The sequence below is a fragment of the Oncorhynchus gorbuscha genome, linkage group LG14 (genome assembly GCF_021184085.1).
Source record: "Oncorhynchus gorbuscha isolate QuinsamMale2020 ecotype Even-year linkage group LG14, OgorEven_v1.0, whole genome shotgun sequence".
NCBI lineage: Eukaryota > Metazoa > Chordata > Actinopteri > Salmoniformes > Salmonidae > Oncorhynchus > Oncorhynchus gorbuscha.
The window spans coordinates 31,858,850-31,872,047 of NC_060186.1; the positions used below are offsets into that span (position 1 = coordinate 31,858,850).

At 42.0% G+C, this 13,198-nt stretch overlaps 1 protein-coding gene across 1 annotated transcript in view; it reads right to left on the reverse strand.

The window, feature by feature from the left end:
• Positions 1–5,238: 5,238 nt before the first annotated feature.
• Positions 5,239–13,198, reverse strand: part of LOC123995950 (zona pellucida-like domain-containing protein 1) — a 50,938-nt gene continuing 42,978 nt past the window's right edge. Inside the window, exons 10-11 of the mRNA XM_046299602.1 lie at positions 6,276–6,305; positions 5,239–5,679 (exon numbers count right to left, since the gene is read on the reverse strand). Of these exons, the coding sequence (XP_046155558.1) occupies positions 5,504–5,679; positions 6,276–6,305 (206 nt within the window). The 3' untranslated portion in view covers positions 5,239–5,503. The remainder of the gene's footprint in view (positions 5,680–6,275; positions 6,306–13,198) is intronic.

The following is a 13,198-nucleotide window of genomic DNA, read 5'->3' on the forward strand; positions in this document are numbered from 1 at the left end:
GGATCACCGAATCTCGAGGGTGCCTGACGCACCGGCTCCTCTGCCGGACCTCTGCCATTTCACCAGCCAATATATTCGGCAGCTTTATGGTGAGAAACATCTTGGTTCCCGGTGCAAAACCTTGTGATATCCTGGGGCTCGAGTACAGGACATTACTAGGAGGTCCGTGGGGCGACGCACAATTGGCCTAGCGTCGCCCGGGTTAGCGAGGGCTTGGTCGGTAGGGGTGTCCTTGTCTCATGGCGCACCAGCGACTCCTGTGGTGGGCTGGGCGCAGTGTGCGCTAACCAAGGTGGCCAGGTGCACGGTGTTTCCTCTGACACATTGGTGCAGATGGCTTCCGGGTTGGATGCGCGCTGTCTTAAGAAGCAGTGCGGCTTGGTTGGGTTGTATATCGGAGGACGCATGACTTTCAACCTTCGTCTCTCCCGAGCCCGTACGGGAGTTGTAGTGATGAGACAAGATAGTAGCTACTACAACAATTGGATACCATGAAATTGGGGAGAAAAGGGGTAAAATAAAAAACAGAAATATCACTTTTACATAAGTATTCAGATCCTCTACTCAGTACTTTGTTGAAGCACCTTTGGCAGCGATTGGGTCTTCTTGGGTATGACGCTACAAGCTTGCCACACCTGTATTTGGGGAGTTTCTTCCATTCTTCTCTGCAGATCCTCTCAAGCTCTGTCAGGTTGGAAGGGGAGTGTCGCTTCACAGCTTTTTTCAGGTCTCTCCAGAGATCTTCGATCAGGTTCAAGTCCGGGCTCTGGCCTGGCCACTCAAGGACATTCAGAGACTTGTCCCGAGTGCTTAGGGTTGTTGTCCTGTTGGAAGGTTAACCGTCGCCCCAGTCTGAGGTCCTGAGCACTCTGGAGCAGGTTTTCATCAAGGATCTTTCTGTACTTTGCTCCGTTCATCTTTCCCTCAGTCTTAACAAGTGTCCCAGTCCCTGCCACTGAAACTCATCCCCACAACATGATGCTGCCAGCACAATGATTCATCGTAGGGATGGTTCCATGTTTCCTCCAGGCGTGTAGCATGTCTGGGAGCTGCACGTATAATTCCTTCGACCTCATAGCTTGGTTTTCCTTTGAAAACCATAGCTTGGTTTTTTCAATATAGCTAGGTGTGTGCCTTTCCAAATCTTGTCCAATAAATTGAATTTACCACAGGTGGACTCCAATCAAGTTGTAGAAACATCTCAAGGATTATCAACAGAAACAGGATGCACCTGAGCTCAACATCGAGTCCCGTAGCAAAGGATCTGAATACTTATGTAAATAAGGAATCGCTGTTTCTATTTAATACATTTGCAAAAATGTAAAATATATATAAAAAATATATATAAACATTTTTGTCATTATATATTGATGTCACAAAGGTATATTTTGTACAGTCATTTATAAGTAGTTATGTCACATTTGACTTCATAAAACCTAGCTGTGCTACTTTGTTCTCTGAAAGGGAGGCGGATATATAGCATTTTGCAACAAAACATGATTTTTCTCTCTCTCTGAAATGAAACCATTTTTTTGTAGATTTCAAACAAACAGACCAATCCCTTTCAGAATTTATTTAAGCAGCATTCCCCAAGAGAGGATGACTTGCACTTTAGCAGTGATAAATTCATGAACTTCTTTGAGGAAAAGATTATGATTATTAGAAAGCAAATTACAAACTCCTTTTTAAACCTGCGTATTCCTCCAAACCTCAGTTGTCCTGAGTCTGCACAACTCTGCCAGGACCTAGGATCAAGAGAGACGCTCAAGTGTTTTAGTACTATATCTCTTGACACAATGATGAAAATAATCATGGCCTCTAAACCTTCAAGCTGTATACTGGACCCTATTCCAACTAAACTACTGAAAGAGCTGCTTCCTGTGCTTGGCCCTCCTATGTTGAACATAATAAACGGCTCTCTATCCACTGGATGTGTACCAAACTCACTAAAAGTGGCAGTAATAAAGCCTCTCTTGAAAAAGCCAAACCTTGACCCAGAAAATATACAAAAACTATCGGCCTCTATCGAATCTTCCATTCCTCTCAAAGATTTTAGAAAAGGCTATTGCGCAGCAACTCACTGCCTTCCTGAAGACAAACAATGTATACGAAATGCTTCAGTCTGGTTTTAGACCCCATCATAGCACTGAGACTGCACTTGTGAAGGTGGTAAATGACATTTTGATGGCATCGGACCGAGGCTCTGCATCTGTCCTCGTGCTCCTAGACCTTAGTGCTGCTTTTGATACCATCGATCACCACATTCTTTTGGAGAGATTGGAAACCCAAATTGGTCTACACGGACATGTTCTTGGCCTGGTTTAGGTCTTATCTGTCGGAAAGATATCAGTTTGTCTCTGTGAATGGTTTGTCCTCTGACAAATCAACTGTACATTTCGGTGTTCCTCAAGGTTCTGTTTTAGGACCACTATTGTTTTCACTATATATTTTACCTCTTGGGGATGTTATTCGAAAACATAATGTAAACTTTCACTGCTATGCGGATGACACACAGCTGTACATTTCAATGAAACATGGTGAAGCCCCAAAATTGCCCTCGCTAGAAGCATGTGTTTCAGACATAAGGAAGTGGATGGCTGCAAACTTTCTACTATTAAACTCGGACAAAACAGAGATGCTTGTTCTAGGTCCCAAGAAACAAAGAGATCTTCTGTTGAATCTGACAATTAATCTTAATGGTTGTACAGTCGTCTCAAATAAAACTGTGAAGGACCTCGGCGTTACTCTGGACCCTGATCTCTCTTTTGAAGAACATATCAAGACCATTTCGAGGACAGCTTTTTTCCATCTACGTAACATTGCAAAAATCAGAAACTTTCTGTCCAAAAATGATGCAGAACAATTAATCCATGCTTTTGTCACTTCTAGGTTAGACTACTGCAATGCTCTATTTTCCGGCTACCCGGATAAAGCACTAAATAAACTTCAGTTAGTGCTAAATACGGCTGCTAGAATCCTGACTAGAACCAAAAAATTTGATCATATTACTCCAGTGCTAGCCTCTCTACACTGGCTTCCTGTCAAAGCAAGGGCTGATTTCAAGGTTTTACTGCTAACCTACAAAGCATTACATGGGCTTGCTCCTACCTACCTCTCTGATTTGGTCCTGCCGTACATACCTACACGTACGCTACGGTCACAAGACGCAGGCCTCCTAATTGTCCCTAGAATTTCTAAGCAAACAGCTGGAGGCAGGGCTTTCTCCTATAGAGCTCCATTTTTATGGAACGGTCTGCCTACCCATGTCAGAGACGCAAACTCGGTCTCAACCTTTAAGTCTTTACTGAAGACTCATCTCTTCAGTGGGTCATATGATTGAGTGTAGTCTGGCCCAGGAGTGGGAAGGTGAACGGAAAGGCTCTGGAGCAACGAACCGCCCTTGCTGTCTCTGCCTGGCCGGTTCCCCTCTTTCCACTGGGATTCTCTGCCTCTAACCCTGTTACGGGGGCTGAGTCACTGGCTTGCTGGGGCTCTCTCGTGCCGTCCCCGGGGGGGCTGCGTCACCTGGGTGGGTTGATTCACTGTTGTGGTCGGCCTGTCTGGGTCCCCCCCCCCCCTTGGGTTGTACCGTGTCGGAGCTCTTTGTGGGCTATACTCGGCCTTGTCTCAGGATGGTAAGTTGGTGGTTGAAGATTTCCCTCTAGTGGTGTGGGGGCTGTGCTTTGGCAAAGTGGGTGGGGTTATATCCTTCCTGTTTGGCCCTGTCCGGGGTGTCCTCGGATGGGGCCACAGTGTCTCCTGACCCCTCCTGTCTCAGCCTCCAGTATTTATGCTGCAGTAGTTTATGTGTCGGGGGGCTAGGGTCAGTTTGTTTATCTGGAGTACTTCTCCTGTCCTATTCAGGTGTCCTGTGTGAATCTAAGTGTGCGTTCTCTAATTCTCTCCTTCTCTCTTTCTTTCTCTCTCTCGGAGGACCTGAGCCCTAGGACCATGCCCCAGGACTACCTGACATGATGACTCCTTGCTGTCCCCAGTCCACCTGGCCATGCTGCTGCTCCAGTTTCAACTGGACTGGGCCCTAGGACCATGTCCCAGGACTACCTGACATGAGGACTCCTTGCTGTCCCCAGTCCACCTGGCCATGCTCCTGCTCCAGTTTCAACTGTTCTGCCTTACTATTATTCAACCATGCTGGTCATTTATGAACATTTGAACATCTTGGCCACGTTCTGTTATAATCTCCACCCGGCACAGCCAGAAGAGGACTGGCCACCCCACATATGCTCTCTCTAATTCTCTCTTTCTTTCTCTCTCTCGGAGGACCTGAGCCCTAGGACCGTGCCCCAGGACTACCTGACATGATGGCTCCTTGCTGTCCCCAGTCCACCTGACTGTGCTGCTGCTCCAGTTTCAACTGTTCTGCCTTATTATTATCTGACCATGCTGGTCATTTATGAACATTTGAACATCTTGGTCATGTTCTGTTATAATCTCTACCCGGCACAGCCAGAAGAGGACTGGCCACCCCACATAGCCCGGTTCCTCTCTAGGTTTCTTCCTAGGTTTTGGCCTTTCTAGGGAGTTTTTCCTAGCCACCGTGCTTTTACACCTGCATTGTTTGCTGTTTGGGGTTTTAGACTGGGTTTCTGTACAGCACTTTGAGATATCAGCTGATGTACGAAGGGCTATATAAATAAATTTGATTTGATTTTGATTTAAACAATAAAAGCTAATATAACCAACATTTCAGAAAATGTATATCATAGCGTTTTGGAATTAAACTCTTCATACACATTTGACTAAAAAGCCCAATGACAATCCAAAATGTAATTTAAACTAGCAAAACTATTTGAAGATTGCATTAATTTAGGTAGAGCATTTACCTAGCATTCATGAGTAATGACCTCTCAATGAATGTATTATAATCATTATACTAACTATGGTACCTATCAGCAATATTAATAACATAATGGATATAAAATGTAACTGGTACATTTTTGTTTTAGCTTTGGTCTAAGTCTTTTCAGGAAATTAATGAATCCAACCCCGGGCTCTTTTCTGAGTTTTTTAAATTATTGCATAGGATGTTGTTTAGAGGTCACTCATTTATATCAATTTCAAGGACACTGTTTACATTTCTCCCTGTAAACATACCAACTAAACAAGAATTTGGTGTTAGACCAGTTTATTCTAGACTATATGCATTTCTTGTAAATTATCCTTTACCCTGCAATAGCATGCTGAGTAGCTGAGGCATTAAATTGAACTGAAATCCACTTTGCAAATTAAACGCCTAACAATAACCAGACTGTCACTGGGTTGAAACAATATAAGTACAATACATACAAAGAAATATACATTCTCGAGATGTCAACTATACCTATGCTAACATGAATTATACAGTACAGTTTACATTCATATAAATGAACAATTTGGGCTTTTCACTCTACTCTAAATGTGTACATGTGAGTCCCACTCTCTCCGTAGTGTCCTCATGGAGAGGGGGAAGGCAAGATCTTGGGAGCAGGGGCGATCGCTGGAGTTAGTTGAAAGCTGGGTTGCAAGCCCCCGACAAGATGGTCGGTGGGGCCCTCTTGCCCTTGAGGAGGGTAAGGGATAAGATGAAGAAACACAGGCTCATTACACCAAGGATGATGATGCCTGAGATAAGTGCGCTGGTCACCGTGTTCATCCGAAACACTGGGCTGTTTAGTTGAGCTACAACAAACAAAAAAGACCAATGAAAGAAATAGGGCAGTTGATTATTATGAGAATAATGATAATGCCTGCTAAAATCTAGGAAGAAAAGTAACAGGGACATTGCTATTTCAGTATTTCTTTAGAATTTCTTGCATCAAAAGTTGTTAAAGGAAGACTAGTCGCAACAATGTAAAAATCCTATTGGTATCGTTTAACGCGCGACGCTAAACAGAAATCCGAACAAGCTTACACATACTTTAACCCAATTTATTGCCATACTATTACAATGTTATTGACACTTATTTCTGCGCTGCAATGGTAAAGGGATAGTTAATTCAAATGACAAATATTGGTTTCTTTACTCTGTAAGCAGTCTATTGACAAGGTATGACAGCAATCCATTTTGGCCAGGTTTTGTTTACCTGGCCACTTCCAAATGTGCATTTCAGGTCCAAATCATATTTAAGTATGTAAAATATATTGTGTAGTGAAATCAAGTTACTTTAAGATGATTTGGACATGAAGTGCAAAAAATGATAATATTCATTTTGGAATGGAATCAGAAGGAACAAGAGTTTGGGTAGATTATCAGGAACTAAATATGAAGGGCTTACCTAGTTGTGAGTTGTTCATTGGAGTGTCATCTGTGGAACATAAAAATGAAATTTAGGAGTACACCACTTCTCTACATGTACCAGACCTGGGTCAAATACAAATGCAATTATTAAAGTGTTTTTTTATCTGTTATTTTACCAGGTAAATTGACTGAGAACACATTCTCATTTACAGCAACGACCTGGGGGATAGTTACAGGATGAATGAGCCAATTGTAAACTGGGGATTATTAGGTTACCGTGATGGTTTGAGGGCCAGATTGGGAATTTATTCAGAACACCATGGTTATTATTTAGACCAGAGGAAATAGTGCCTCCTACTGGCCCTCCAACACCACTTCCAGCAGCATCTGGTCTCCCATCCAGGGACTGACCAGGACCAACCCTGCCTAGCTCCAGAAGCAAGCCAGCAGTGGTATGCAGGGTGGTGTGCTGCTGGACACAATGACTGCTTCATTGGGTCTGTGAAATTAAATCAAGCGCACATCAGGTATATGAAAGTATCTGATGTAGACCTAAAATTAGGGGTGATGAGAAGACTGCGCTGACAGACATGGCAGCTCTACTTCTAGCTCCTAAGCAACTTTGGTCACTTCAATATTTACATCCCACTTTACCCCTTTCATATGTACAGTGGGGCAAAAAAGTATTTAGTCAGCCACCAATTGTGCAAGTTCTCCCACTTAAAAAGATGAGAGAGGCCTGTAATTTTCATCATAGGTACACTTCAACTATGACAGACAAAATGAGAAAAAAAATCCTACAAACAAGCAAGATTTCTGGCTCTCACAGACCTGTAACTTCTTTGAGAGGCTCTTCTGTCCTCCACTTGTTACCTGTATTAATGGCACCTGTTTGAACTTGTTATCAATATAAAAGACACCTGTCCACAACCTCAGTCACACTCCAAACTCCACTATGGCCAAGACCTAAGAGCTGTCAAAGGACACCAGAAACAAAATTGTAGACCTGCACCAGGCTGGGAAGACTGAATCTGCAATAGGTAAGCAGCTTGGTTTGAAGAAATCCACTGTGGGAGCAATTATCAGGAAATGGAAGACATACAAGACCACTGATAATCTCCCTCGATCTGGGGCTCCACGCAAGATCTCACCCCGTGGGGTCAAAATGATCACAAGAACGGTGAGCAAAAATCCCAGAACCACACGGGGGGACCTAGTGAATGACCTGCAGAGAGCTATGACCAAAGTAACAAAGCCTACCATCAGTAACACACTACGCCGCCAGGGACTCAAATCCTGCAGTGCCAGACGTGTCTCCCTGCTTAAGCCAGTACATGTCCAGGCCCGTCTGAAGTTTGCTATAGAGAGCAGTTGGATGAACCAGAAGAAGATTGGAGAATGTCATATGGTCAGATGAAACCAAAATATAACTTTTTGGTAAAAACGTGACTCGTCGTGTTTGGAGGACAAAGAATGCTGAGTTGCATCCAAAGAACACCATACCTACTGTGAAGCATGGGGGTGGAAACATCATCATTTGGGGCTGTTTTTCTGCAAAGGGACCAGGACGCCTGATCCGTGTAAAGGAAAGAATGAATGGGGCCATGTATCGTGAGATTTTGAGTGAAAACCTCCTTCCATCAGCAAGGGCATTGAAGATGAAACGTGGCTGGGTCTTTCAGCATGACAATGATCCCAAACACACCGCCCGGGCAACAAAGGAGTGGCTTCGTAAGAAGCATTTCAAGGTCCTGGAGTGGCCTAGCCAGTCTCAGATCTCAACCCCATAGAAAATCTTTGGAGAGAGTTGAAAGTCTGTGTTGCCCAGCAACAGCCCCAAAACATCACTGCTCTAGAGGAGATCTGCATGGAGGAATGGGCCAAAATACCAGCAACAGTGTGTGAAAACCTTGTGAAGACTTACAGAAAACTTTTGACCTCTGTCATTGCCAACAAAGGGTATATAACAAGGTAACAAAGTAACAAATACTTATTTTCCACCATAATTTGGAAATAAATTCATTAAAAATCCTACAATGTGATTTTCTGGATTTTTTTTCTAATTTTGTCTGTCATAGTTGAAGTGTACCTATGATGAGAAGTACAGGCCTCTCTCTCAAGTGGGAGAACTTGCACAATTGGTGGCTGACTAAATTTTACTAACTTTTTTGCCCCACTGTATATACTGTATTCTATTCTACTGTATTTTAGTCAATGCCACTCTGACATTGCTCATCCAAATATTTATTCATTTCTTAACTCCATTATTTTACTTTTAGATTTGTGTGTATTGTTATGAATACACGCAAGCTCGGAACACAATTATTTCGCTACACCCGCAATAACATCTGCTAAATATGTGTATGTGACCAACAAAATGTTTTCTGATTTTAATTAACTATACCCCACAACTATCTATATATTTTTATTTTATTTAACTAGGATTTTCAGTTAATCGGTTAATAATAATATTCTTAATTTTCTAATTTCTGCTTAGGAACAGTGGGTTAACTGCCTTTTTTCAATGGCAGAACAATAAACGTGCATGCATTGAAACTTAAGATCTGCACACATAACTCAGAATTTCACATAAATTGGTGTAAATGGGAGACAATTCAAGTTTAGTCTAAATACATCAGCAGGGCCTAGATATTAATCTGTTGCGCTGAAGATCGGCGCTGTGGCCTCGGTTGACATTTAAAGGTAGCAACCTATTGAGGTGACATTTCTAGCGTTTACCGTAAATGCATTCTCTGAATGTGGGAACATTGCCTATACATTTCAATCGCGCTACAGCGTGGACCTTCAGCATTACTGACTGAATCAGTCAGTGTATATGCCGAGAAACGTGTCACGATTCCAAAGCTATACTATACTACAGAGAGCAAGTTAATTATCTCACATCTTGAAAAATATTTGTAATGTTGTACTTCTTGTTGACAAAATTCGTGCTGTTTGTTTTAGCTATCTCCCAATAGACTCCCATTCACTCCTTGATAGATTGTGCTCCTTGTCCCAGAATCACCCAGAATGCACCGCGCGGCCCTTCAACGTAGCATGGGCAACATTTGCCATCTCCTCAAAGTATATCTGCTGTTGCGAATGTTATATTCCACTCTGTGAGGCACATTGATCTGCAGGTTGAACATGGTGAGATTGTAGACATCTAAATTGATAGTGCAGTTTGTTTAGGTGATTTTACAGCTAACTAGCTACGTTACATGCTGATAGTCTTTGGTATTATTGTGTGAACCAAAGTTTGCTAGTGAGCTAGCCAACCAGCCCATAGAGAGAGCATTCCATTGTGGAGTTTGTAGTTGACTTGAGTTGAACATTTGTTCACCAAAAATATTTTTCACACATATTATTTAACAATGTAAATTAAAGGAATTTGTGGTTTGGGGTGGAGATTGGAGGTCGCCCAAGAAAGTACTATCACAATCAACAACTATCCTGACCTAAGAATGTAACTGAAATAATAAATGTAAAGACATTGATCAGCTTTAGGTTATATTATCAGATCTTATTGTTATTGTGATAAACTTTTATATTTCAATTGGGGATAGCTGTTGAAAGCTATGTGGGGGAATATTTTTAGAGAGTTCAGAATGAAAGTTATGCTAAAATGACCCTCTCTCCCGCTCTCTAGCACACCTGCTGTCTTGACCTCTGAATGCTTGGCTATGAAAACTGACATTTACACCTGAGGTGCTGACCTGTTGCACCCTCCACAACCAATATGATCATTAGTTGACCCTGCTGGTCATCTATGAATGTTTGGACATCTTGAAGAACGAGCTGGCCTTAATGGCCACGTACGTACTCGTATAATCTCCACCCGGCTCAGCTAGAACACGACTGGCCCCCCCTCAGTGCCTGGTTTCTCTCTAGGTTTCTGCCTTTCTAGCCTTTTCACATGTGAGTTCCAAATATCTCTTATGGTTGCCCCAGCATGAGCTTTTTTAATGGGCTTGATGTCAGAATGCACTCACTGTTACAAAATGTGATTGTTACTCAACAGGACAATTAACCCACTCAGCCCTCAAACCAAGGCACGCTGCCTGCTAATTATCTGTAAGCTTTCTCAACTTGTCAATTTGAATGTATTTTCTAGCAACAGTTTGAATTGAGGTGTGTTCCACCTCCTCATTAATTCACATAGAAGTAACCCATTTCACTGTGGGCGACAATTTATGTTTGAGGTATTACTGAGCAGGACAAACTTATCTCTACGATGAGAGCACTAAGTTTTTACCCCCTGGCACATTTTCTATCTGTTGCCCGCATTGCCTCCACTACTAGTAATAACTTTGGACATGTGTGCGTTCCTATCAAAGTAAGTGCCTTATTACGCTATCATTATAGTTTTTATATATCGTGTTGTCGTTTCTACTGTAGCACACCGTATGTCTATATGGAGAATAATGTACTTACAGTTGTATTGATATGGTTTCAAGTACTGGTGATGTGTGTAAAATACTTTGAAGGTTGTACTGATTATGATGAGTTAATTATTTCTAAGCTAATTGCCAGCTATGTTTGTTGACATCTTTCAATGCATTCTAGCTGTCATATAAACATCTGTCAGACCGAAGATGTTATAATAAAATGAAGTGAAGAGATGGTTCACCCATCTTTCGAGTAAACTTCTGGAATTGAATTATGGAAGTGAATGATGCAAACAGACCCAACTCATCTTGTAACCTCTTATCTTTGGTTGACGCGAAAAAACAATTATGATGGCGCACAAACTACCCATCGTCGGATTACTTTTGATTTTTGGAAAGTGTTTGTCAATTATTTTGATCACTGGTGAGGTCACACATGATGTGATGAATTGTAAATAGTTATTTCTATTAGCTAATTTATAATATGGTTTCGGTCAGCCAAGAGTTAGCTAAATATGACCGCTTGTGTTAGGTCACTCTTTCTTCAGTTAGCCCTACGACTAATGTAGCCTACATTTTCCGGTTTGGATGAGAATTGTGTTATGCTGTTTCTACTTCAGACATTCACAGAACATTGCATCCAAAAATAAACTGCTCACATTGAGGACATCATGTTGTAAAGACTGTGCAAAATGTTTCTGTGCTAAATCAGTGTGGCCAGCTCAAACACTGACTGGTGTGTCAATCGTAACTGGACATTCTAAGTGTTCTAATCACACCGGTTTGAGCGTACGCTGTAGGGACCACTGTAAAACGATCACACCCATGTGTTCTTATGTGTAAAAGGGCTAGGTTGTTTTTCCTAGCCACTGTGCTTCTGCATTGCTTGCTGTTTGGGGTTTTAGGCTGGGTTTCTGTATAAGCACCTTGTGACATCTGCTTATGTAACAAGGGCTTTATAAATACATTTGATATTATTGATGTTGGTTGCTAGAAATGGAGAGATCCACAAGGCACTTTAAGATAATGGTTTGTCACACCCTGATCTGTTTCACCTGTCTTTGTTTGTCTCCATCCCCTTCCAGGTGTCACCCATCTTGCCATTATCCCCAATGTATTTATACCTGTACTCTCTGTTTGTTGCCAGTTCGTCTTGTCAGGTCTTACAAGCATTCTTTCCCGCTTTCCTGTTTCTCTAGTTCTGTTTCCTAGTTTTTCCCAGTTCTGACCATTCTGCTTGCCCTGCTGTCCTGTATCTGCCTGACGCACGTTGGCATGCGCGACCAGTGTGGGTGCAATAATTGCATAACATGGATTTCTAAATTATTTTGCGACGTGTCCAGTCTGGTCAGCATGTTAGGTATAAGAAATTACACTGATCAAAAATATAAATGCAAGATGTAAAGTTTTGGTCACATGTTTCACGAGCTAAAATAAAATAACCCCGAAATTGTCTATACTCACAAATATCTTATTTCTCTCAGATTCTGTGCACATTTGTTTACAACTTGTTAGTAAGCATTTCTCCATTGCCAAGATAATCCAGTTGATTAATTAAACAGCATGCTGGGGACAAAAAAACGCCATTGTAAAATGTGCAGTTTTCTCACACAACACAATGCCACAGATGTCTCAAGTTTTGAGGGAGCATACAATTGGCATGCTGACTGCAGGAATGTCCACCAGAGCTGTTGCCAGAGAATTTAACGTATTTTTTTCTGCAATAAGCCACATCCAACATAGTTTTAGAGAATTTGGCAGTACGTCCAACCTGCCTCACAAGCACAGACCACATTTATGGCGTTGGATGAGCGAACGGTTTGCTGATGTCAACATTGTGAACAGAGTGCCCCATTGTCCATAGCACAAGCTAAGGACAACAAACACAATTGTATTTTATCGATGGTAATTTGAATGCACAGAGATAACATTACGAGATCCTGAGGCCCATTTTCCTGCCATTCATCCACCGCCAACCCCTTATGTTTCATCATGATAATGCACAGCACCATGTCGCAAGCATCTGTACACAATTCCTGGAAGCTGAAAATGTCCCAGTTCTTCCATGGCCTGCATACACACCAGATATGTCACCCATTGAACCTGTTTGGGATGCTCTGGATCGAGGTGTATGACTATAATGAATCTGTCTTTCGTGTAGTTCCTACCATGAAGCATGGAGGATGAGGTGTGATGGTGTGGGGTGCTTAGCTGGTGACACTGATTTATTTCGAATTCAAGGCACACTGAACCTATTGAAGCTAGGGGGCATTATTTTTATGTTTGGAAAAATAACGTTCCCAAAGTAAACGGCCTATTTCTCAGGAACAGATGCTAGAATATGCATATAATTGACAGATTGGGATAGAAAACACTCTAAAGTTTCCAAAACTGTCAAAATATTGTCTGTGAGTATAACGGAACTGATTGCAGGCAAAAGCCTGAGGAAAATCCAATCAGGAAGTGCCTCTTATTTTGAAACCTCTGTGTTCCTATGCATGCCTATCCTCTCTTTAAAGCGATATCAACCAGATACCTTTTTCTGTGGCTTCCCTAAGGTGTCAACCGTCTT